The sequence below is a fragment of the Mobula hypostoma genome, chromosome 19, assembly GCF_963921235.1.
Source record: "Mobula hypostoma chromosome 19, sMobHyp1.1, whole genome shotgun sequence".
In the NCBI taxonomy this organism is placed as follows: domain Eukaryota; kingdom Metazoa; phylum Chordata; class Chondrichthyes; order Myliobatiformes; family Myliobatidae; genus Mobula; species Mobula hypostoma.
Window position 1 is genome coordinate 12185870 of NC_086115.1, and position 25920 is coordinate 12211789.

At 44.0% G+C, this 25920-nt stretch overlaps 1 protein-coding gene across 2 annotated transcripts; it reads left to right on the forward strand.

The window, feature by feature from the left end:
* The first annotated feature begins 176 nt into the window (after window positions 1-176).
* Window positions 177-25673, forward strand: LOC134358822 (cytochrome c oxidase assembly protein COX15 homolog). Of its 2 annotated transcripts, XM_063071349.1 has the most exons (9): window positions 177-306; window positions 3597-3778; window positions 4488-4610; window positions 4877-5063; window positions 6878-7045; window positions 11160-11241; window positions 16641-16795; window positions 20634-20747; window positions 23377-25672. In XM_063071349.1, the coding sequence occupies exons 1-9, from the start codon at window positions 223-225 to the stop codon at window positions 23506-23508; spliced, it is 1227 nt and encodes a 408-aa protein (XP_062927419.1). In that variant the 5' UTR covers window positions 177-222; the 3' UTR covers window positions 23509-25672. The 2 variants fall into 2 exon arrangements, with proteins under 2 accessions (XP_062927419.1, XP_062927420.1); XM_063071350.1 differs by lacking the exon at window positions 20634-20747 and having other exon boundaries at window positions 23377-25673.
* Window positions 25674-25920: the final 247 nt, after the last annotated feature.

The window sequence follows — 25920 nt, forward strand, 5'->3', positions numbered from 1 at the left end:
GCCAGTTAGCAGTTTAAATTTACAGGTGACCACCGTTGGATCGCTAAGTGATCTCTCTTGCACCTTGATGGAGTGGTTATGAAAAATAAAATTTTCTTTCATTTCTGAAGTTTTTTTTCCGGGAACGGGGCAGTGTGCCGGGCTGTGATTGGTCATCTGGGGGAAACAGACTGCGTCACGTGTTAACCCCTGACCTCCCCGAGGTGTTGGCCGTGTGAGGTGATGGTGTTTCTTGGGGTTGTGAGGTGTGGCGGCTGCCCAGGTCTGAGGAGGGCCGCCTGGCGGCTCGGGAGCGGCTGGAACACGGTGAGGTGGTGGCTTACCCTGAGAAACAGACGCGGGGGGGGGGGTTGGATCATTGGGGGAAGATGGACGGGTCGAGTTTGTTTGACTCCCACCAGAGTCAGGTTTATTCTTACTGACTAATGTGATCCGAGTTAGTTGTGTTTTGGATAGCGAAAATACAAAGACATAAAATTACTACAGTTTACTTAATAAGCAGATTGGGTTCATGGGCCGAAATGTGATAGCGGAGGGATGGCTGTTCCTGAATCATTGAGTGTGGGTCTTCAGGCTCCTGTACGTCCTCCCTGATGGTAGTAATGAGAAGAGGGCATGTCCTGGATGGCGAGGGTTCTTAGTGGTGGATGCTGCTTTCTTGAGGCACTGTCTCTTGAAAATGCCCTCCATGTTGGATGCTGGTGATGAAGCTGGCTGAGTCTATGCAGATTCTTGCGTGCATTCCAGGCGGTGATGCGACCACGTCAGAATGTTCTCCACTGTACATCTGTAGAAATTTGTAAGATTTTGGTGATATACCAGATTTCCTTAAATCACTACCAGGATTCCTTGGCGTGGGGTCTTGGCTGCAAATTTTACTTCTGCAGGCGCTGCTCAACCCCACTGAGTTCCTCCAGTAGATTGTTAGTCCTTATTCCAGCATATTACAGTGATTAGCCTAATCTCAAATAATAACGAGGCAGCCTACAGAGAATAAATCATCTCTCTGACACAGTGGTATCAAGAAAACAACCCCCTCAATGTCACAAAAACAAAGGAGCTGGCTGTGGACTACAGGAGGAATGGAGACGGGCATCAATGGATCTGGGGTTGAGAGGGTGAACAGCTTTAAGTTCCTCGGCATACACATCACCGAGGATCTCACGTGGTATGTATATACCGGCTGTGTGGTGGGAAAAAAAAGCATAACGTCACCTTTCACCTCAGACGGTTGAAGAAGTTTGATATGGGTCCTCAAATCCTAAGGACTTTCTACAGGGGCATAATTGAGAGCATCCTGACTGGCTGCATCACTGCCTGCTATGGGAACTGTACTTCCTGCAATTGCAGGACTCTGCAGAGAGTGGTGCAGATAGCCCAGAGCATCTGTAGATGTGAATTTCCCACTATTCAAGACATTTACAAAGACAGGTGTGTAAAAAGGGCCCGAAGGATCATTGGGGACCCAAGTCACCCCAACCACAAACTGCTCCAGTTACTACCATCTGGGAAACGGTACCACAGCATAAAAGCCAGGACCAACAGGCTCCAGGACAGCTTCTTCCACCAGGCCATCAGACTGATTAATTCATGCTGACACTACTGTATTTCTGTATTATATTGACTACCCTGTTGTACATAATATTTATTATAAATTACTATATACAAAGGATTTTTACTGTTCATGTATGTGAAGGATGTAAGTAATAAAGTCAATTTAATTCAATCTGCAACACACATTAAAGTTGCTGGTGAACGCAGCAGGCCAGGCAGCATCTCTAGCAAGAGGTACAGTCAATGTTTCGGGCCGAGACCCTTCCACAGGACGAAGGGTCTCGGCCTGAAACGTCGACTGTACTTCTTGCTATAGATGCTGCCTGGCCTGCTGCGTTCACCAGCAACTTTGATGTGTGTTGCTTGAATTTCCAGCATCTGCAGAATTTCTCGTGTTCAATTCAATCTGCAGTGTCCTGTGCAATCCAAGTTCCACATACACAAAATGTAGTTTGTTGTCATGCACAAGTACACTTTTTTGTAGCAGTGCCACAGGCATATAGGGTCAGAGCATGTTTGCAAGAAGAACTTAAAATATACAAATTTTTACACAAACATATTAGAACAGATCAGCGTTTTGAATTTGTGCAAAGTGGTCTTAGTTTTGCTGAACTCTAATAATGGCTTTGCTGGCCAGTTCAAGATCCAGGTAGTTGAAGGGCAGCCATTCACATATTCTGAATCTTTTCCCTTGCAGCTTATCATTGCCCCAGTCACTGTCTATGCTCCATATGAACTAATTATACTCGTCATAATTTTCATTAAACCTTTAAGAAAGTAGTCAGTTGTGTGCCGCCTTCAAGGTTGCATCAGTATGGTGCAGGAGACAACCTGGTGTTTGGACAATTTTAGAACACCGGGCTGATGGACTGAAAGGTCAGGGTGTCAGGACCAGACGCGAGGGTCAAGGCCAGTTCTGCTCCGCGACGTTTACTCCACTCTCCTCGGCGCTGAGGCTGTGCCCTGCTCCAGGCTTCATGTCTGAGAGCTTTACGGTGGTTTACCTTGCTGTGTGATGAACTGAGACTGTGGGCCTGCTCTGTCTGTTCTGGGCTCCGGATTTATGGACTGAATTTGGTGGAGAATGTGAGCAACACACACAAAATGTTGGAGGAACTCACCGGGCCAGGCAGCATCTAGGAGAAGAGAACAGTCAATGTTTTGGGCTGAAACCCTTCAGCAGGGAATACTGTTGCTTGCTTTTATTGTTTGTGTGATTTCTGTTTTTTTTTCTCTTTGCACATTGGGTATGGGTCTTTTTTTAAGGTAGATTCTTTGAGGTTTGTTTTGTGGCTGCCTATAGGCAGATGAATCTCAAGGTTGTATAATTTATACATACTTTGAACTTTTGGTTCAATTTTTCTTGCAAAAAGATTACACGCTCTCTATGCCCTGCATGATTTTCTAAACCTTTATAAGCTTATCTTAAGTCTATAGCACTCCTAGCCTGCACAACTTCTCCCTATAACTTGGACGAACTGATCTAACAGTGGCTGTACTAGCTGTGTCACTAAGCTGCCCCAATATATAAAAATTAAGAAGGGAGTTCAGAATTATCTATTGGACTAAGCTGTGATCTGAAAGCTACAGTACATCTTTTTCCAAAAGGTATCAAAGTAATTATATTATCAAAATCCTTATGTCATGTTATGCTGTCTTGAGATTCACATTCTAGCAAGCAAGCATTTACAGGAAAAAAAAGAAATGCAGTTAGATTTATGAAAATTGTCATAAAGACTGACAAACAACCAATGTGCAAAAGAAGATAAGTTGTACACATTTTTTAAATGATAAATTAATAAATAATACTGCAAACATAGGTTGTAGAGGCCTCGAAAATGAGTTAGTACTTTGTGGAATCAGTTGAGAGACAATTTGATACTTAAATAGCAGACTTCCTCGGAGTTATGTAAGAAGCGGTGTGGGAGGAATGAGTTATAATGGCCTGAATGTTCCTGTTTTTCCTTTATCTCCTGAGTTTGTCCAACTCCAGGTTTGGAGATGTGGGTATTCACACTCTTTGGTTCACTTTTTCTTCTCAGATCAGTCATCCGTGGAAACGTTGTGTGGTGAGAAGGGGCAAGAGTTCTGTTGTTGCAAATGCCACGGTGCAGTCTGGCACTTCCTCCGTACCCAATGCCACCACCAACAGAATCGTGGGGAAATGGATGATTGCATGCAGTGGGATGGTGGTTGGGGCTGTGGTCCTTGGTGGAGTAACCAGGTGAGTAAAAATGCTCTGTGTTTAAAAATAACTAGTGTCCCATTCCAGAATACTTATTGATTCACTTTTGGGGTGTTGGTCTCCGTCGTGCCAGCCATTTATGGCCCATCCCCAAAACCATTTCTGCCTCCCTTTTTTTGCTACTTTCCCATTTTAACTAATATCAGGTATTCTTCTTTGCTAATTATGCTGTTATTCTCATGAGATAACAGCAACAACGAAGAGAAAGGGACGCACAGGCTGTCACTCACTACTGTGACTTGGATTTCTGTCTGTGTCTGAATAAAATCATTCATAGCCTGAAAGACCGATCGGCTCTGAAATGAAGAACTTTCCTTCTTTAGCACTTGTTGTGGAGCCCCTGGGGGGACGGTGAGGGAGAGAGCAAAATTTTTGAATCATTTGAAGAAATAAATTAAAGGTTTTCTGACATTTTTGGGTATTGGAAAAGACTGTGGTTTGCTTTGCCCTTTCATTTCCATGAAACCAGCACCACCAGGAAAATCTTGGGGTTGGAGATGACTTCTCAAGTCCTTTGGTTGTGAGGTGGCTGATGAGGCCATTGATTCTAATGCATTTTGGCGGATGGTGTGTAATAGGATGGCTGCAGAATGTGGGAGGTGGGGTACTCCTTTCATTGATCTGCAGACTATGGGAAACCCATGGTGGTTGTACACAACGTTGTAAGTGCTTTCCTCTTCTGACATAGGCTCACCGAGTCTGGCTTGTCGATGGTAGACTGGCATCTGATCAAGGAAATGAAGCCCCCAAGCACCCTACCAGAGTGGGAGGCTGAGTTTCAGAAGTACCAACAATTCCCGGAGTTTAAGATGTAAGTTCCTGTAAAGCGGGGGGGGGGGGGGGGAATTACATTAAAAATTACTTTTATTTGCCATGTACATGGAAACATACAGTGAAATGTGAAATGCGTTGTTTGTATCAACAACAATCCAAGGATGTGCTGTGCTGGGGCAGTCCACAAGTGTTAGTCAACCCATTATTGAAGCTGATCTTAATCTTATTATTAATTTCATTCTGTCTGCAGATTACATATGCTGGCCTGTGACTACATCACTGGGTTGTTTGTTCCCTTTGCAGATTAAACCATGACATGACTCTGAATGAGTTCAAGTTCATCTGGTACATGGAGTATTCCCACCGGATGTGGGGTCGGGCAGTGGGCTTGGCCTACATTCTGCCCGCCGTCTATTTCTGGAGAAAGGGCTGGTTCTCGAGGAGCTTGAAGCTGCGGGTGGCAGGCCTCTGTGGCTTTGTGTGCTTTCAGGTGGGTAGTGATTAGAGGCTGGCAGTTCCAGACAAACTGTTACCGCTACAGAGATCCTGAGAATGCGTGGAAATAGTCGTTTGATGTGAGCACTGCCAGTAAGCATGCAGCAGGTCAGGCAGCGTCTGTGGAGAGAGGGTTTGAGGTCTGTTGTTGGAAGTTGACTCTTTCTTCCTGCTCTCTTCTACTGGGACATTTTGAGGTTTTCAACCTGAGATGTAACCTCACCATGACTTTGACCAGTTTGGTATACATTTTGATTAGATTAGCTTTATTACCTTGTCACGTGTGCATCGAAACACACAGTGAAATACATTAAGTGCTGGAGGAAATCAGCAGGCCAGGCAGCATCTGTGCAAAAGGGTATAGTCAACGTTTCGACGATGGGAAGTGGAATTAAAATGAGTGGCCGGTTCCCATTCTGGCATGTCAGTCCATGGCCTCCTGTACTGTTGTGTTAAGGCCACACTCGGGTTGGAGGAGCAGCATCTTGTAGTCTGCCAAGGTATTTTCCAACCTGATGCCATGAACATCAATTTCCCGAGCTTCCAGTAATGCAAACCCCACCACCACCATTCTTCACCCCATTTTCCCCCTCTCACCACCTCCTCTTACCTGCCCATCACCTCCCTCTGGTGCTCCTCCCCCTTTCTCCTGTGGCCTTCTGTCCTCTCCTATCAGATTTCCCCTTCTCCAGACCTGTATCTCTTTCACCAATCAACTCCCCAGCTCTTTACTTCACCTCTCCCTCTCCATCCCCTTCCTGGTTTCACCTATCACCTTGTGTTTCTCCCTCTCCTCCCCCCACCTTCTAACTCTGGACACTCTCATCCTTTTTTTCTGTAGTCTTGATGAAGGGACTTGGCCCAAAACATTGGCTATACTCTTTTCCATAGATGCTGCCTAGCCTGCTGAGTTCCTCCAGCATTTTGTGCGTGTTGCTTGGATTTCCAGCATCTGCAGATTTTCTCTTGTCAGTGAAATACATTGTTCACATCAACGACCAACGCAGTCCAAGATGTGCTGGAGGTAGCCTGTAAGTGTCACAGTGCTTCTGGCGATAACGGAGTATGCACATAACTTACCAACCCTAACTCGTACAACTTTGGACCAAGGGAGGAATCCAAAGCACCCAGAGGGAAACCGTACGGTCATGGGGATTTCCTCCTGAGTGCTCCAGTTTGCTCCCACGTTCCAAAGGAAATTTTAGAATGGTTAATTCTAATTAGACCTGTAGGTATTAGGCGTCCCATGCTGAGGTAACTAATCTCAAATCTGGACAGAGGGGTGGGGATGGTTTGATTTACTTGTTTATTTTATTTAGAGACTATGTCTGGCCCCATGATCAGTGCTCCCCGGCAACCCACCTATTTAACTAACCTCAGGTCAGGACAATTTGCAATGACCAATTAACATACTGGCCATTACATGTTTGGACTGTGGGAGGAAAACAGAACAGGCAGAGGAAACCCATGCAGTTCAAGGGGAGAGCGTACAAACCTCTTCCCAGGCACCGCCAGAACTGAACTCCAAGCTCCGGACTGCCCCGAACTGTAATAGCATTGCACTAACCCCTATATTACTGTGATGCCCACCATGGGAGCTGGGCACATCTCTGTTGATTCAGGAATACAATGGCATTTGAATTCCTCCTCCTGTGCTACAGGCTGGAACCACACAGCCTGACATCACTTGAGCAGAAACCCTGATGCCTAGCTTGTGAATCTGGAGTAACTTGTGCAGTAAAAATGACATTAAACAATCTTGAATCTTGTGGAGGAACTTTATCACCTAAGTTTTTTGTCACTTCTCAGGGTTTGCTGGGCTGGTTCATGGTGAAGAGCGGCTTGGAGGACAAAAAGGATTCACACGACATCCCACGGGTCAGTCAGTACCGTCTGGCTGCACATCTCGGATCTGCATTGGTGCTGTACTGTGCCAGTCTGTGGACTGGCCTGTCCCTCCTCCTGCCCCCATTAAAGGTAACACAGAGGGCCTTTCTTTATACGTTAAAGATTTGAAATAAAATATTCAGAACTTCAGTGGTTCCGTTTAATATCAGAGAATGTGTACAGTATACAACCTGAAATTCTTGTTCTTCGCAGACATCCACAAAAACAGAAGTGTGCCCCAAAGAATGAGTAACAGCAAAAACATTAGAACCCCAAAGCCCCCACTAGGCAAAGCAGCGACTCTTCCCCTCCTCCACCTACTTCAGCAAAAAAATACTCACCCACCAAGCAAGCAATAGGAAAGCCCCCAAGAAAGATCATGATCTACAGTACAAACAAAACTAATCATTCACCCAACAATTCAACAGATCACAGTCTCTCCCTCTGCCCCTAATAAAGGGACAGAGAGGTGTCGCCCTTTCACAGTGAGAGGGCAGACAAACAGCTCACTGATTTGCAGTCTTAAAGTCTGCCAAGTCACTTTCTTTTCCAAGTTCTCCAACTCAAGAATTGGCAACAAACTCTCCCCCACCAACGCAAGAAAGAGCACACTATTCACCAGTTTATGGGCCCCCGACAGCTGATACGCTCTTCCTGATGTTCCATTTTCTCCCGCGACACCTTCATTCGGCAGCACCGACATAGAATCAGTTCATCCTCAAGGCTGCAACCCGTCGGAACCCCTAAGGCATGCTCACCTTCTAGGGACATAGAGAAACGGCTGGTCGGTGAACCCCAGGAGCGGGTCACACCACCGCAATCTGAGAGTAGCTCTAGGTCAGGGTCTTTAACAGAACCCTATCCGCTTTGAAAAGGAAAAAGAGAAACATTAAAGGTAGAAATTAAGCTGTTTTCCACGGATGAGCTTGAAGCAAGCGCCATTGTAGTTTCATCCTCATCCCAAAAAATGTGCTGCTAGGTTAATTAGCCGTTGTAAATTATCTCTTCATTTAGACAAGACAAGAACCAAAATAAATGTGCACATGGGTGGGAGTAAATTACAAGAGGGGAGGGGAGTGGGACTGATGAGATTGCTTTGCTGTAAGATGGCTTAGACCCAATGAGCTGCAGGGCTTCCTGTAATAGCTAAGACGTTCCTGTGTTAAACTCAGAACTGTTGTTCAGTAAGACCCCAGTGTCCTTCTACGTGCATCATTGATGAATAGGCTGGTATAGGAAGTTCAGAAGGTTGCCCTTCCTAAATTGCCCTTAATACAAGAAGACAAGCACAGTACCCTGGTAGGACTGCACCTGAGAGATTTCTCATTTTCCTTGCCACTTGAATCCGGATTCAGATTTATTTATCGATTCAAGATTGTTTAATGACAATTCCGTGGTACAAGTGTAAAGGAGAACAAAATAATTGTTGCTCCAGCTTTGATGAATTGCAAGAAAAAGACATGATAAGATATAGAATACAATAATAAAATATAACAAAATAAATATAAATACGTAAGATGGCCTCTACACATTGATTGTCTGTCCATAAAGTGGTGCTAGACATAGGAGTGTCTGTATATAAGGTGACTCTGACAGGAAATGATAAAGTAGTGGTGGTTGGAGGTGTTAATCCTCACTGCTTGGGGGAAGTAACTGTTATTGAGTCTGGTGGTCCTGGCGTGAATGCTGTGTAGCCTCCTCCCTGATGAGTTGGGACAAACAGTCCATGAGCAGGATGGGTAGGAACCCTCGTGATGTTACTGGCATTTTTTTTTTTAAGCATCTTTATGTTTTTAGTGGTGGGCAGGCAGTTTTGACTACCCATTGTAGAGTCTTCCTGTGTGCTGCAGTGCAGTTTCCATGCCACGCAATGATGTAGCTTGTTACGATGCTCTCTGCTGAGTGTCTGCAGAATGATATGCATAGTCCAGCTCTCTTCAGCCTACATTGAAACATACAGAGAAATGTGTTGTTTGCACGAACAACCCACACACGCAAGGATCTGCTGGGGGCAGCCTGCAAGTGTCGCCACATATTCTCAAGGTTATTTGTCATGTGTACATGGAAGCATACAGTGAAATGGTTGTTTGAATCTGGCACCAATGTAGCATGCCCAGAATGTTTGTCAGGGCAATGCAAGCAACAACAACACAACCAAACATGACCACAGCAAAACAAGCCCCATTCCCAACACACAGAGACAGACGCACACCTCCAGCGCTGGACTCTCAGACATCGGGCCTCCAATATCCAGTCCAAGACCTAAAGAGAACTTAAGGTGAGAGGAGAATGGTTTAAGAGGGACTTAATGGCCAAGTTCTTCTCACGGATGGTGGTCAGTGTATGGAATGATGTGACAAAAAGAGTGGAGATATCGAGTGGTTTTGATACCCCACGTAATTACTTTTGTAATAGCTATTAGACCATAAGACGTAGGAACAGAATTTGTCCATTCAGCCTACCGAATGTGCTCCACCATTTGTTCATGGCTGATTTATTAACCCTCTCAACTCTATTCTCATGCCTTCTCCCTGTAATCTTTGGCACCCTGATTAATCAAGAACATATCAACTTCTGCTTTAAATATACCCAATTACCTGACCTCCACTGCCGGCTGTGGCAATGAATTTCAGAGATTCATTACCATCAGGCTAAAGAAATTCCTTTTCATCTCTGTTCTAAATAGACGTCTCTCTATTCTGAGGCTATGCCCTCTGGTCCTGGACTTCCCCACAATAGGAATCATCCGTTCCACATCCACTCTATCTTAGCCTTCCAATATTTGATATATGTCACTGAGATTTTCTCTCCTCCTCCCCCCCCCGCCACTGCAGACCATTCTCCTCGGCTTCAGCAGAGCCATAAAACACATCCTCGTGACCAGAGGAAGTGCTTGTAGCAGGTACAATAACAATGTACAAAAGACTCTCTGATAGGTACATAGGTACAGGAAAAGTTTGGAACAATATCGGGCAAATGGAACCAGCTTAGATGGGAATGTCAGCATGAGCTAGTTGGGCCAAAGGGCCTGTTTCCATGATGTATTATCTTATATGGCTAATCCCCTACTTTGGGACTGTAAACTCTACCCCAATCCAGCCCATACAAAATCTGAATGTTTCAATAATGTCACTTCACATTCACTAGAGAGTTTATGTCAAGCATTCTTGATGCTTCCTCCCGGTAACAGAGAAGCATTAGTCTAACCTTCTTCACACAAAGTACAAGCAAAAGTTTTAAATTTGTTTTTTTAATGACGAAGTTTTTGGAATCTTGCAAATTTATAAGTTAGTTCTACAGTTAAACAGGTATGCAATCACAGCACGTCAAGAGAGGGAAGACTTAGGGTTAGTTTGTTATCACATGCACCAGGGTTTAATGAAAATTCCAAGTTTGCGTGAAGCTCAGAGTGAAGAGTATACACTCAGTGGCCACTTTATTAGGTACACCTGTACACAATGCAAATATCTAATCAGCCATTATGTGGCAGCAACTTAACGCATAAAAGCATGATCAAGAGGTTCAGTTGTTGTCCAGACCAAATATCGGGGGGGGAGAGAAATGTACCTAAGTGACTTTGACCATGGAGTGATTGTTGGTGCCAGACAGGGATGATCTGAGCATCTCAGAACCTGCTGATCTTCTGGTATTTTCACACACAGTAAACATCTCTTAAGTTTACACAGAATGGTGCGATAAACAAACAACATCCGGTGAGCGGAAGTTCTGTAGGCAAAAAGGCCTTTTTAATGGGAGAGATTAGGGGCAAATCGCCATGCCAGTTCAAGCTGACAGGAAGGTGACAGTAACTCAACTAACCACACAACACGTCGTATCTTGAAGTGGAGCGTGTCTTGAAATCTACAGCAGCTGAAAACCACAAACATACACTCAGTGGCCACTGTGTGTACATGGTAATAATAAATGACAAGCAGAAAACAACAGTGGTTTCAAGACTGTGCTGCCCAGAAAAAAATTGACTAAACAAAGCATAAAGTTCCCCAAACATGTCCCATTAGTGTGCTCTCAAATCCAGTCTCTTTCATTATTGTGGCACTTGCATCTCATCTTCTGGATGAAGATGCACAATTGGTACTGGGTAGGGGTTTGAAATGGGATGTTGGGCGTTAAAGAGGGTCTTTGTGATATGCAATACTCCTGATCAGTTAATTATATTTTTAATGATGTTCATCTCTTATTGTAGATGCCGAATACTCACCAGATGATGCTGTTCAGACGATTTGCTCAAGGGACTGGCGGACTTATTTTTGTAACTGCACTCTCAGGTAAAAGGCCACTTTGTTCAAGTGGCTATAGGAGTCACAAAGGTATTTGAGCTGGTGTTGCAAATCAAATCAGAAATAGCACCTAACTAGGCCATTCTGAGGCTGTGCCCTCTGGTCCTGAATTATCTTGTTATCGCAAACATGCTCCCCACATGCACTCTGTCTAGGACTTTCAATCTTCAGTAGGTTTCATTGAGAAGCCCCCTCATTCTTCTAAATTCCAGTGAGTACAGACCCAGAGCCATCAAATGCTCCTCATATGTTAACCCAACACACATCAAAGTTGCTGGTGAACACAGGTCAAGTCCTGACGAAGGGTCTCGGCCTGAAACATCGACTGCACCTCTTCCTACAGATGCTGCCTGGCCTGCTGCGTTCACCAGCAACTTTGATGTGTGTTGCTTGAATTTCCAGCATCTGCAGAATTCCTGTTGTTCATATGTTAACCCTTTCATTTCCAAGAATATTCTTGTAAACCGCCTCAGGACCCTCTCCAATCCCAGCACATCTTTAGGACATCCCTTTAGAACAGAGATGAGGATAAATTTCTTTAGCCAGGAGGTGGTGAATCTGTGGAATTCATTGCTACAGACAGCTGTGGAGTCCAAATCATTGGGTGTACTTAAAACGGAGGGTGATGCCTTCTTTGTAGGTAAGGGGGGGTTCAAAGCTTATGGGGAAAAAGACAGGAGAATGAGGTTAAATAATCAGCCTTGATCAAATGGCAGAGCAGATTCAATAAGCCGAATGGCTTAATTCTGTTCCTATGTTCTATGGACTAAATCTCACCTGTGACTGACTCCATGCGTGGGAGTGACTTGATTTGGGATGACAACTGGAGGGTGTAGTATGGGGAAGGAGCAATGTCCTTACAGAACCACCACAGGCAATCGACAAGATTGGCAGGGGAGGCTGTGGCTGTGTCTGTGTCCGTTTAGTAAAGGTGAGTGTGGGAGCCCACCCCTTGGTCAGGATATGCTGCACATCTGGGTATTTGGGTCCCAGTAACTATAACCACAGCCTTTGTACAACTTTAGAGAGGGGTGCGGAGGAGGTTCACTAGAATAATGCCTGGATTAGAGAGCGCATCACAAGAGGATAGGTTGAGTGAGCTGGGCTTTCTCTGTTGAGCAAAGGACGATGAGAGATGACTTGATCAAGGTGTACAAGATGATAAGAGGCAGAGATCGAAAGGATAGCCAGGGGCTTTCTTGCAGAGTGGAAATGGCTAATATAAGAGGGCATAATTTTAAGGTGATTAGAGGAAAGTATTGGGGGAGTATCAGTGTTAGTTTTTTTTACACAGCAGTGGGTGCCTGGAATGTGCTCCCAGAGCTACTTATAGAGGCAGATACATTAAGGACATTTAAGAGACTGTTAGACAGGCACTTGGATGAAAGAAACATGGAGGGTTATGTGGGAGTGAAGGGTTAGATTGGTGGTTGAGTAGGTTAAAGGGTCGGCATAAAAGTTTGGGCCGAAGGGCTGTACTATGCTATGCTGCTACTTATTCTATGTGGCACTGTGGGTGAGGTTTCCTGTGTAAGTTGTTCTTTGGTCCTATCGACGCTGAGTCAAGTTCTACCTTGATGTCCAGGGTATTTACAGTCTTCCATTTTATAGATCTAGATCTAAGCTGTAGATTAGTTTTACTTGTACAATCAGTGCAATGTGTCCTTTTATATCAATGACCAATGCAGTCAAAGGATGTGCTTTGGGGTCGCCATGTTTCTTTTGCCAACCTGGCATGACCACAAGTGACTAACCCTAACCTGTACAACATGGGAATGTGCAAGGAACCTGGAGCACCTGAAAGATACGCACATGGTCATGGGGAGAATGTACAAACTCCTTGTAGGGAATTGAACCAGATCATCTAATCACCAGTGCTGTAGAATGATGCAGTAATAACAACTTATTTGTGGAGCACTTTTCGTACAAATTATGTAGTTCAAAATGCTTTACAGTGGGATAATGGGGAAACATGAAAATAAAGTATAAAAATAAACATGAAAATAAAAGACAAATAAGGAGTTAATTAAAAGTGAGGTTAAATAGATTATGAGCTGGAATTTAAGTGTCAGCTGAATCTATATTCCTTAAAGTGTTGGGGTTTGAATTCCACAGTTAAGGAGCATGGTTTAAAAAAAAGCTGGCCTACCAGTTATCTCCAGCTAACAGCTGCCAGTGAACTACAATGCTACTGTGTCGCCCTCATTAGAGACAGGAGTTTGTAATAGTCATACAGCAGGGTAGAAGGCCCTTTGTCCCACTGAGCCTGTGCAAGCACACATTTACACAAGTTTTATTCTCCTAGATACGGCGAGTCACCTGAGCATTATTGGCAATTTACAGTGGCTGGTTATCCTGTCAGCCTGTCCAACTTTGGGGATGCGGTGTGGGTGGGGTTGGGGGGGCGGGGGAAGGGTTTGGAAACCGGAACATTTGGTGGAAGTAAATGGATAGGGAGAATATGCAAGATCCACTCAGACAGCACCAAATAACAAAATTGAACCTGGGTGACTGGAGCAGAAGCAGCAGCTCTATTGTTTGCTTGGCTCTGCTGCCCATACAGCCCGGAGTGGGCCTTTCCGGCCCTTTGAGTCGCGCCACCCAGAGATCCCCTGATTTAATCCTAGCCGAATCACGGGACGATTTACAATAACCTATTAAACTACCAACTTTGGAGTGTGGGAGGAAACCCATGCGGTCCTGGGGAGAATGTACAAGCTCCTTGCAGACAGTGGCTGCAGTTGAATATGGGTTGCTGGTACTGAAGAGCGTTGTGCTGAGCACCAGGCGACCATGCTGTTGAACCCTCTCCATTACTCAACAAGCCCAGTTCTATCATCTTCTACTTCAAACGCCATATTCATCATTTCCTTTAATATCCAGGTATCAAGCAAGCTGTTTTGAATGCAACCAGTAAATAAACTTTATAGCCCTCTGGGGTAAACAATTTCCAACATTCATCATTCATAACATGAGATTTTACATTTCTGTTCTAAAAGGCTGACCCCTTATTTTGAGACTGTGATCCCTTGTTTAAAGGATGTATGATGCTTACATTCTGTTACAGTTTTCTACTCTGGAGTTTTCCCTTTAGTCTTGTTTTAATCAATTAGCCCAGTATCATAAATCTCATCCTACAGCAGCCTTGAACTATGAATTTGTCAAATAATCTAAGATTGCTAGCCTGACTATGGGAGTTGTTCCAAAACAAAAAAAGATTGTTAGCAATACTCAGTGTGTCAGACGGAATCTGTAGAAGAGAAGTTATTGATATTCTTGAGTTAAAGTTGACTGAAATTATTGACCAGAGACATTAACACAGATACCCTCCATTTGCTAAAAGAAAACTCCTGATCTCTCAGTCTGCCTTGTTATGGGCCTTGAACTTTTTGCTTTAATGGCTCACAAAACAAAAAGCTTTTCACTGTATCTTAGTACATATGACAATAATAAACCAATACCAATCTAACCTGCTGAATGTCTGTTGCATTTTCCAATTTTATTTCATAGTCATAAAACGCTAAAACACTACAACACAGAAACAAGTTTTTCAGCCCATCTAGTCCATGCCAAGCTATTATTCTGCTTAGTCTCATCAACCTACACCCAGACCAGAGCCTCTGTACCCTTCCATCTGTGTACCTATCCAAATTTCTCTTAAATGTTGAAATCAAACATTTATCCACCACTTCCAGTTGCAGCTCATTTCACACTCTCGCCATTCTCTGGGTGAAGAAATTCCCCCTTGTGTCCCCTTAAACATTTCCACCTCTCTCCCTTAACCCAACCTCAATTTAAAAAAAAAACCTGTTTGCATTTATCCTAAATATACTCATAATTTTGATTACCTCTATCTAATCTCCCTTCATTTTTCTACACTCTAGGGAATAAAATCCTAACCTATTTACCCTTTCCCAGTAACTCAAGTTCTGGCAACATTCTTGTAAGTTTTCTCCGCACTCTTTCAATCTTATAGACATCTTTTGGTAGGTGAGCAAAACTGCACACTATACTCCAAATTGGGCCTCACCACCATCTTGTACAACTTCAGCATAGCATCCCAACTCCTGTACTCAAAACTTTGATTTAGATTAGATTAGATTATGAGGACACGCGGTCCTCTTTTATTGTCATTTGGAGATGCATGCATTAAGAAATGATACAATGTTCCTCCAGAATGATATCACAGAAACACAAGACAAACCAAGACTAAAAAAAACTGACAAAAACCACATAATTATAACATATAGTTACAACAGTGCAAAGCAATACCATAATTTGATTAAGAACAGACCATGGGCACGGTAAAAAAAAAAGTCTCAAAGTCTCTTGAAAGTCCCATCATCTCACGCAGACGGTAGAAGGAAGAGAAACTCTCTTCCTGCCATGAGCTTCCAGCGCAGCAAACTTGCCGATGCAGCACCCTGGAAGTACCCGACCACAGCTGACTCTTGAGTCCGTCCGAAAACTTCGAGCCTCCAGCACCAAGCACCATCTTTACCGAGCACTTTGACCCCGGCAATAGGCAAAGCCGAGGATTTGGGGCCTTCCCCTCCGGAGATTCTCGATTGCACAGTAGCAGCGGCAGCGAAGCGGGCGTTTCAGAAGTTTCTCCAGATGTTCCTCCGTGCTTCTCATGTCTGTCTCCATCAAATCAGGATTGTGCGCAGTACCTATTTAACAAATACGATATCAATTCAGAGCGGCCGCGCGCGCTTTGTCACACCGCCATCTTCTCCTCCCCTCCAGGGAAGACCAATGTTAAAAGCTCTCTTTCCAACCCTATCTACCTGTGATGCTGCCTTCAAGGAATTCTTGCTCTTGTTCCATCTTGTGTGGGTGATGATCAGGATGCCATACTTTTCTGTGCAAAGGGAGGGTTTGATATTTCTCTCGGAACAGCTTTCCTTGTTTCATGGCTATCTGGAGAAGACAAATCTGAAAGTTGCATATGGATATGTATTTTGATAATAAGTGAACCTTTGAACTGTGGATCTGCATTCCCAAATCCCTTTGTTCTACCACACACCTCAGTGCCCTACCACTCGTTGTGTAAGACCTACCCTGATTGATCCTCCCAAAGTGCAACACCTCACACTTGTCCACAATAAGTTCCATCTGGTGTTTTTCAGCCTATTTTTGTAGCTGGTCCAGATTCCACTGAAACCTTTGATAGACTTCCTCGCTGTCACTACACCCCCAATTTGCTGGCCAGTTCACCACATTATCATACTGATTGTTTTTATAGATGACAAACAACAATGGACCCAGTACTGATCCCTTTCAGATTTCCCCTATCAATTTAACCAAAGGAGTTGAAATCCTGAGTTATTTTGGAATTCTTGTGGTAATGTGATTAACATTTTTCTCTTAAATCTCTCTTGCAGGTGCCTTTGTTGCTGGCCTGGATGCAGGGCTTGTTTACAACTCTTTCCCCAAAATGGGAGAACGTTGGATACCTGATGACCTTTTGGCCTTTTCCCCACCTCTCCAAAACTTCTTTGAGAACCCAACCACTGTTCAGTTCGACCACAGAGTTCTGGTAACTGTTTATACCATGAGCTGTTAAACTTGACTTCTTTACTTCTACATTTTTGGAGTTCTTGCACAAGAAACTGGGCTCTAACTGGATAGCAAATAGTGATTCTTCCTGTAATTGTCTGACCACAGGACCATATGACATAGGAGCAGAATTAGGCCATTCAGCCCATCAAGTCTGCTCCACCATTCCATCTTTGCTGATTTATTAATCTTCTCAACCCCATTCTCCTGTCTTCTCCTCGTAACCTTTGACACCCTGACCAGTCAAGAACCTATCAATCTCTGCTTTAACTATACCCAATGACTTGACTTCCACAGCTGTCCTTAGCTATGAAATCCACAGATTCACCAGCCTCCTGCTCAAGAAATTCCTCCTCATCTGTTCTAAATGGATGTGCATCTATTCTGAGGGTATGCACTCTGGTGCTAGACTCCCCCACTATTGGACATCCCCACATCTCAGAGCCCGCAGAAGGCAGGCTTATCTTGTATGTAAACCACCTTCACCAGTCCCACTGCTGTAAAGTTCCATAGACTCAGGTTTACTATTACTGACATGTCATGAGATTTGTTGTTTAGTGACAGCAGTACAGTGCAATACATAAAATTAATATAAAGTACAATAACATATCAAATGTAAGGAGAGCAAAATAGTGTGTTTATGTTCATGGGTTCATAAACTGCATTCAGAAATCTGATGGCAGAGGCAGCGCTGTTGCAGGAAAGCAGCATCCATTATCAGGGACCCCCCACCACCCTCTCTTCTCATTGCTGCCATCAGGAGGTTCAGGACTCACTGCCAGGTTCAGGAACAGTTATTACCCTTCAACTATGGGGCTCTTGAACGAGTGGAGATAACTTCATCCAACTTCACTCGCCTCATCACTGAACTGTTTCCACAACCTAGTACTCACTTCCAAGGACTCTTCATCTCATGCTGTTAATATTTATTGCTTGTTTGTTGTCGTTTGCATATTTATTGTCCACCCTGTTGGGTGCACTGTCATTGATTCTATCATGGTTCTTGGATTTACTGAGTATGCCTGCAAGAAAATGAATTTCCGGGTTGTAAATGGTGACATAGATGTACTTTAATAACAAATTTACTTCGAACCTTTGAACTTCGAAGAAGCTGTTCCTAAAATGTTGAGTGTGTCTTCAAGCTGCTGTACTTCGTCCCTGATGGTAGTAAGAAAAGGCAGTATGCTCTGGGTGGTGAGAGTTCTTAATGATAAATGCCGCCTTCTCTTTTAAAGATAAATATCCTCGATGGGGGGAGACTAGTGCCCATGATGGAGCTAGCTGAACTTACAACCCTCTGCAGGTTTTTCCCAATCCTGTGCAGTTTCAAACCAGCTGGTGATTCAACCAGTCAGAATGACTGGTCTCCATGAATTAATTCTGGAAAATCAAAGAACTACAGATGTTGGAAATCTAAAAGAAAGAAAAACAAAATATGTTGGAAGCACTCCCTTCTGATGAAAGACTTTTGACCTAGAACATAGCAATGTACTGCACAGGAACAGGCCCTTTGGCCAAAGGTGTTTTCATGTGTCTAACTAAAACACTGTTAAATATTGCTATCATATCTTCCACCACTACCCCTGGTAGACAGTTCACAGTAGCTATCACTTTCTGTGTTTTCATATATATAAAAAAATAAAATACAGGTCCACAATCCCTTATCCAAAATCCTTGGGGCCAGTTGCATTTCGCAATTCAGAGTTTTTCCAGATTTCAGAAAGTTAATAATTAACCTGTCTCAGTGCGGTGGACTTTAGGACCCAGGGGAGGTCCGGACCTACGCACATCCTCCCATATACTTTAAATCATCTCTAGATTACTTATACCTAATACAATGTAAATGCTATGTAAATACTGTATTGTTTGGGGAATAATGACAAGAAAAAAAGTCTGTACCTGCTCAAACAACAAGTGCTAAAGAGAGAACTTCTGGGTTTTCCCGATCCGCCTCTTTTACAAATACTATTACAGTTTATTTATAAAGTAATATACTGATAAATGAAATAATGGAATAATTATAGACCATAAATACACTGGTACATTTTACTTCCAACAAAAACATTCAATAAAACATAAAAATATACAGCTTCAAATGAATCAAATCAAACACATGGTAAATGACTTATTGGAATAAGTGTAGAACATAAATACTCTAGGACATATATAGGTTCAAACTAAGCTAAATACGTACAGGTACCTCTAGTTAAGTTGCATTACACCTGGCAAACAAAGCTAAATACTGTACAGGTACCTGATGGCCAGGAACAGGATTCTCAAGTTATGAAGCAGCACTATGACAGACGGCGTTTTTAAAGACTTCTTCAAGTGTCATCTGTCTCATTAACATAGGTTTATGTCTAAGCAATCTCTCTTTAACTGAGTAAACTGCCATAATCTCTTGCTCACTGATAAATGCACATTGTTCAAGGCCAGCAATTAATTGATCACACATTTTCACCATATTATTATCAACCGTTGTTAACGTTTTTCTAGGAACATAGCGCCAGTCATCAGCATTGTAAATTTGTTCAGGGCTAAGGTTTTCATCAGATATTATCTTGGCAAATTCGTCAATGTAATTTTCAGCCGCTTCATGATCAGCAGAAGCTTTTTCACCACAAAGTTTCAGATATTTTACACCATGACGCTTCTTAAATTTCTGCAGCTAACCCTCTGAATATTTTCTGCATTATTGATAATGATAGATGCTTCCTTCTCTTTTTCTCATTGTTACCCATAGGGGTATCTGCAGCTGCTTTTGATATTTTCACGGTGAAATTAAACACAAAGTCAACAGTGAACACAAAATATCAGCGAACAGCAAATGCACGTGTAACCAGTACGAGCGCTGAGCCACAACTGACGTCTGGCAGCCTCTGCTAGTGCTGCCACGTCACACCAGAGTGACATCAGCTGTTGGCGCGCCAAACAAGCCTTGTTACGACACGCTGCACACTCCACAAAAAAAAACTTCGGTTTTCGGATTTCAGAATTTCGGATAAGGGATTGTGGACCTGTACAACATGCACATCTCCTTTAAACTTTCTGCTCACCTAAAATGCATGTCCTGTAGTATTTGACATGTCTACCCTGGGGAAGACATTCTGACTGTCTACCTTCTCTATGCCTGTCATTGTTCTAAACGTTGAAACATAAACTCTGTTTCCCTTTGCCCGGATGCTGCTTGACTTGCTGTGCTTTTCAGCATCTTCTGTTTGAAACGACATGTTGTTGAATCCCAGTCAATACTGTTAAGTGCGATATAAAGCAGCAAGCATCCGTGCTGGATTGGGGAGCTGGCCCTTCCCATTGGTGCTGCTCTCTGGTGTTTGCCTGGTGAAAGACGAGTTGGATTGCGTTTGTCTGCGGCGGTGCCAGCACGTGATGATGGCACTGCTGCAGGTTTGTTCTTCCCGACAACGTTCCACACACCATCAGTCACAGGACATGACGCTCAGGGACTTGGGCTATAATTGTGTGTGACTATGCTTACTGCTATTGTAATTATATTGTGTTGTGATTGGCTGTTGGCACTTTTTTTTTTGCACTTTGGCCGAGAGGAATGCTGTTTCGTTTGGCTGTATTCATGGGTGTTCATGTATGGTTGAATGACAGTTAAACTTGAACTTGATCTCAGCAGGCTCCCACAGATCGTCTGTTTTTGTAAGAGTGAAGGATATGTTTTGGCCTGGTCTCTGATTCGGAGTGTCTCCATCTGCGTGATTGTTCAGATTGGTTGAATCTGTCACTGGGCTGTGGGGGGAAACTCCTCTCCCTCAGGTTTCAATACTTTACTCGCTGCTGTTATTTTCCAGGGTATTGCCTCGGTGACTGCAGTGACTGTCCTCTACGCGCTTTCCCTCAGGATGCCATTAACCAAGAGAACTAGAGTGGCCCTTTCATCGCTGACTGCCATGGTTTACCTGCAGGTACTAAGCGTGGTTCACTCTTCCAACACGTCGTTCCTGCAGTGTGTATTGCTGGCAAGACTGACCTTGGCATCGTCCAAATCAGCCCAAGTAGTCCAGTAGAACTAGAACATGCAACAGTACAGAAGTAACAGGCCCTTCATCTCACAAAGACTATGCCAAGCGTGATTCTAAATTAGAGTAGTGTCTTTTGCCTGCTTGTGATACTTGCCTTGCAAGTTGAATAGGGTGTATAGGAAGGCGTATGGTATATTGGCTTTCATTAGTTGGGGGATTGAATTCCAAGAGCTGTGAGGTAATGTTGCAGCTCCATAGAACTCTGGTTCAACCACACTAAGGGTTATTATGTTCGGTTCTGATCGCTCATTGCAGGAAGAGAGTGCAGAGGAGATTCGTCAGGATGCTGTCTTGATTAGAGAGTGTGTCTTATGAGGATTGGTTGAGTGAGCTAGGGCTTTTCTCTTTGAAGTGAAAGAGGATGAGAGGACACTTGATAGAAGTGTGTAGGATGCCAAGAGGCATGAATAGAGTGGACAGCCAATACCCTTTTCCTAATCAGAGAGCACAGGTTTTCATAGGGTACTCTGGTTTCCTCCCACAGTCCAAAGACCTGATAGGTTAATTGATCATTGCAAATTGTCTCTTGATTAGGTGCGGCTCAAAAGGTTGGAAGGGGCTATTCCATGCTGTATTTCTAAATTTAAAAAAGTTAAATTAAAATGGAAGATGCTGCAGGAAGGAAGTGTTATATTGGTTGGCACAACATGAGCCAAAGGGCCTGACTTGTGCTGCACCGTTCTATGATCTATTTCCCACATTTCCCGCCTGTCTAAAAGCCTCTTGAATGTCGTATTTGCTTCCACCACCATTCCTGGAGGCACGTTACAGGCACCTACCACCTTCTACGTTAAGAAAGATCTTGTCCCACACAATCCCTGTCACCTTAATTCTGTGCCCTCGTGTATTTGACATTTCCAGACGGGGGAAAGAGACACTCTGGCTGTCTACTCTATCTATGCCTCTTCTTCTTAAAATCAGAGCATAGAACAACATGGCACAGGAACAGGCCCTTCAGCCCACGATGCTTTGCCGAGCTAAACTAAACTAGTAATTAAACACCTCACTATATTTGTCCCTTCTGTCGATACGGAGCTTCGTATCCCTATTCTCTGCACATTTATGTACCTAAGAACTTCGTAAACACCTCTATTATATCTCCCTCAACCATCGGCTCTGGCAGCACATTCCGGTACCCATCACTCTGTGTGTGTGTGTGTGTGTGTGTGTGTGTGTGTGTGAGACAATAGAAAATAAATAATTCCAACACATCTCGTTTAAACTTAACCATTCTCACCTTAAATGCTCTCACCATAACTCCTTTCAAGGGGCAGGTTTCCTTCTCTATGGACATCAGAGGGTCTTTATTTCAGAATCTGACTAAACTGAGACCGGTTGGGTGATGGAAGTCAGAAGAAAAGGTGGCAGAGGACGGACAAAGAAATTAAGAGACTGAGCTAGTTTGTAAATTTACAATATCAGTACCATATCAGTTAATGCAAATGTACAGTGATTAGAGAGTTTAAAGATTGGATAAACAGGCCACTCAGCCCATTTCGAGCATGCCAACCATGTTGCTTACCTGAGCCAGTCCCACTTACCTGTGTCCCTCCAAACCCTCCCTGTCTGTGTAACCATATCTTCCAGGGTGGAAGTGGCTAATTTAGAGGGTATGGCTGTAAGGAGATAGACGGCAGTTTAAGGGAGATTTGTGAAGCAGGTTTCTACGTGGAGGGTGACAGGTGCCTGGACCACACCAACTGGGGTGGGAAGTGTTGGAAGTAGACATGACAGCAACATCTAAGAGAGGTTGGGACAGAAACAGTCACAGAGCACTACAGCACAAAAACGCCCTTCAGCCCATCTAGTCTGCCGAATTATTATTCTGCTTAGACCCATCGGCCTGCACCCGGACTGTAGCCCTCCATACCCCTCCCTTCCGTGTACTTGTCTTGCATGTTGAAACCAGTCTCGCATCCACTACTTCCACTGGCAGCTTGCTTCACCTTTCACCCTTAATCCATGACCTCAGGTTGTAGTCTCGTCATGAACATGCAGGGAATGGACCTTACCTGGTAATGACCTTGCACCTTATTGTCCACCTGCACTGCTCTTTTCTCTGTAACTGTAAACACTCTATTTTGCAATCTGTTACTGTTTTCCCGTCTGTTGCCTCAAAGCCCTGTTGTTTTGAAATGATCTGTATGGATGGCATGAAAACAAAAAACTTTCACTGTATCTCAGTACATGTGACAATAATCAACCAATTAATATGTTGCCTGTAAGATGAGACAGCAGTTGCATTGTGGGCCGAAGGCCTATGCTGTAATGTATGTTCTAAGATGGATTCTTCATCTCGCAATCTATCAGTGCAGTGTCTGCCTGCACTATACTTTATCTGTAATTGTGACATTTTATTCTGTATTCTGTTGTTTTCCCTTGTGTACTGAAATCTGTATGGACAAGTCTTTCACTGTACCTCCCTATACGTGACTATCCTAAACCAAACCAGTTTAACGATAGAGTTGAGTTGTGCTGCATTGTGTAAACACTCTGTTTGGTCCTGTTTCAGGCTGCTTTGGGAATCAGCACCCTGCTGCTCTACGTCCCCACTCCCCTGGCAGCCACCCACCAGTCGGGCTCGCTGGCTCTGCTCAGCCTGGCACTATGGCTGATCCACGAACTGCGCAGGGTCCCCAAGTGATGCCGGGGGATGCCCTCTCCGCGCACGGCAGGTCCGCTCAGCTCCGCAGTTTGCTCCAACATGGATGGTGATCACTGACTGATCGTTGGGAAGAGGAGCTGGCATCACGGTATGATATTGCTATGCACATTGTACTCATGAAGACTGCTTATCATCCAGTGGCTTCTCCTGATGTCAGCTTTATTTCTCCCGGATTCTTTCAAGTATGGCTGGTGGAGGCAGAGAAAATATTTAAATGCAAAGGTTAGCTTTGTTTGTCACATGTACAGTGAAACATTGTATCATTTCTTAATGCATGTATGCATTTCTAAATGACAATAAAAGAGGACTGAGTGTTCTCATAATCTAAATGCATTGTTGGGGTCAATGACCAACACAGCATGCCCAGAACTTGTTAACCCTAATCTGTATGTCTTTGGAATGGGGGAGGAAAGCCATGCGGTCACGGGGAGAATTCCTTACAGACAGTGGCAGATTTGAACCCTGATATTGGCACCATATTAGCATGATGCTAACTACTACCTTACAGTTGAGGCTACAAGTACGGAGATGTAAGTTAAAAGACCGTAGGAGCACAATCAGCCCATTGAGTCTGCTCAGGCAAATGTAACTGATTTTTGTTTTCAACCTCATTCTCCCACCTTTTCCTTGTAACCCTCACCCCTTATCAATCAACCTACCGACCCCTGCTTTAAATATATCCAATAATGGCCTCCACAGCTGTCTGAATTCCACAGATTCATCACCTTCTAGCTGAAGATATTCCTTCTCTGTTTTAAAGGAGCAATCCTTTATTCTGAGACTGTGCCCTCAGGGCCCAAACTCTCCTACTAACAGAAACATCCTCTCCATGTACACTCTCCAGGACCCTCAGCATCCGGTAGGTTCCAGTGAGATCCCTCCGCTCATCGTTCTGAACTCCCTCGAGTACAGGCCCAGAGACACCAAACCTAATAGCAGGAAACACAACAATTGTAACAACCAATCTGCTAGAGGAACTCGGGTCATGCAGCATCTGTGGGAGCAAAGGAACTTTCACCTGCATCTGGAGGACCCAAATCATTAACAGTTCCACACCCCCCCCCCCACCCCGCCACTGCTGCTTGACCTGCTAAGACCCTCCAGTAGCCTGCTTGTTACTCCAGGTTCCAGCATCTACAGTCTTCTGTGCCTCTGCTGTTACTTTTGCTTTGATGTTTGACACTGGGCTGACCCAGGCTTGCATATCTAGGCACCAGTATGAGTGAGGGATGACCATGGATATGGCATCCTAGCTGTCTAGATATGCAAGCCTGGGCAGTACGGTAGGGAGAGCAAGCTGTTGCGCATGTAGTACGCAAAACACTGGAGGAACTCAGCAGCCAGGCAGCATCAATGGAAAAGAGTACAGTTAAAAGTTTTGGAATGACACCCTTCAGGACTGGAGAAAGAAAGCTGCGTAGTGGGAGGAGGGAATGGAGAAACACAAGGTGATATGTGAAACTGGGAGGGCAAAGGGTGAAGTAAAGAGCTGGGTAGTTGATTGGTGAAAGATGCAGAGCTGGAGAAACGGGTATCTGGTGGGAGAGGACAGGAGGCCATAGAAGAAAGTAAAGGGGGTTCATGACATCAGGTTGGATGCTACCCAGGTGGAATATCAGGTGGTGGTTTTCCAACCTGTGTGTGGCCTCATCGCAACAGATGATGGCAGTATTGTGCAATCACAATGCTTTTATGCTTTGACTGTTAAGCTTTGGTCCACCTCTTAAAGTTCTTCACATTACTGTCTGCTAGTACTTCGCTCTCGGCCAGAAGGTGAAGGGGTTAGCCTAACGCTATTGCAGCACCAGCGACCCAAGTTCAATTCCCGCCACTGTCGGTAAAGAATTCCTCCAGATGCTCTGGTTTCCTCCCGCGTTCCAAAGATGTACAGGTTAGGTTAATTGGTCACATGGGTGTTGTGGGGTGGTGTGGGTTTTTTTTAGCTGGAAGGACCTGTTCCTGTGCAGTATTTTGCTAATGGAAACTATACCCAGACGATGCAGATGTAACACACATTTCAAGAGGAAAAGTTTCTACATTTTTTTTTCTGAAATGTAATAATTCAAGGATAAATCAACTGGAATGTGAGCAGAAATCAATAAGACTGAATATTCTTGTATATTGTGAGTAATTAAAAATCAATATTTTACAATATCTTGCAAATCATATTTTCAGAATATTGTCTCTTTTACTTTTCTGGACTGAAAGAATTTCAACAAAGGCTCAACAGGTCAGGCAGTGTCGGCAAAGAAACGCAAGTTGATGCTAATGACTAGTTCTTGCTGAGTTTGTTCTGCGTGTGCTTGTCACAAATCACCCTTGTTTCCCTCAACCTTCCCGTAACTTACACCAGGGGTCCCCAACCTTTTTTGCACCGCGGACTGGTTTAAT

Excerpts from the sequence above, each read along its gene's own strand:
- LOC134358822 (XM_063071349.1), top strand. The coding sequence starts at position 223 with ATGGTGTTTCTTGGGGTTGTGAGGTGTGGCGGCTGCCCAGGTCTGAGG. Across the intron at positions 3,779-4,487 it reads GTCCTTGGTGGAGTAACCAG|GCTCACCGAGTCTGGCTTGT; the intron begins GTGAGTAAAAAT and ends CTTCTGACATAG. Across the intron at positions 20,748-23,376 it reads CTGCCATGGTTTACCTGCAG|GCTGCTTTGGGAATCAGCAC; the intron begins GTACTAAGCGTG and ends GTCCTGTTTCAG.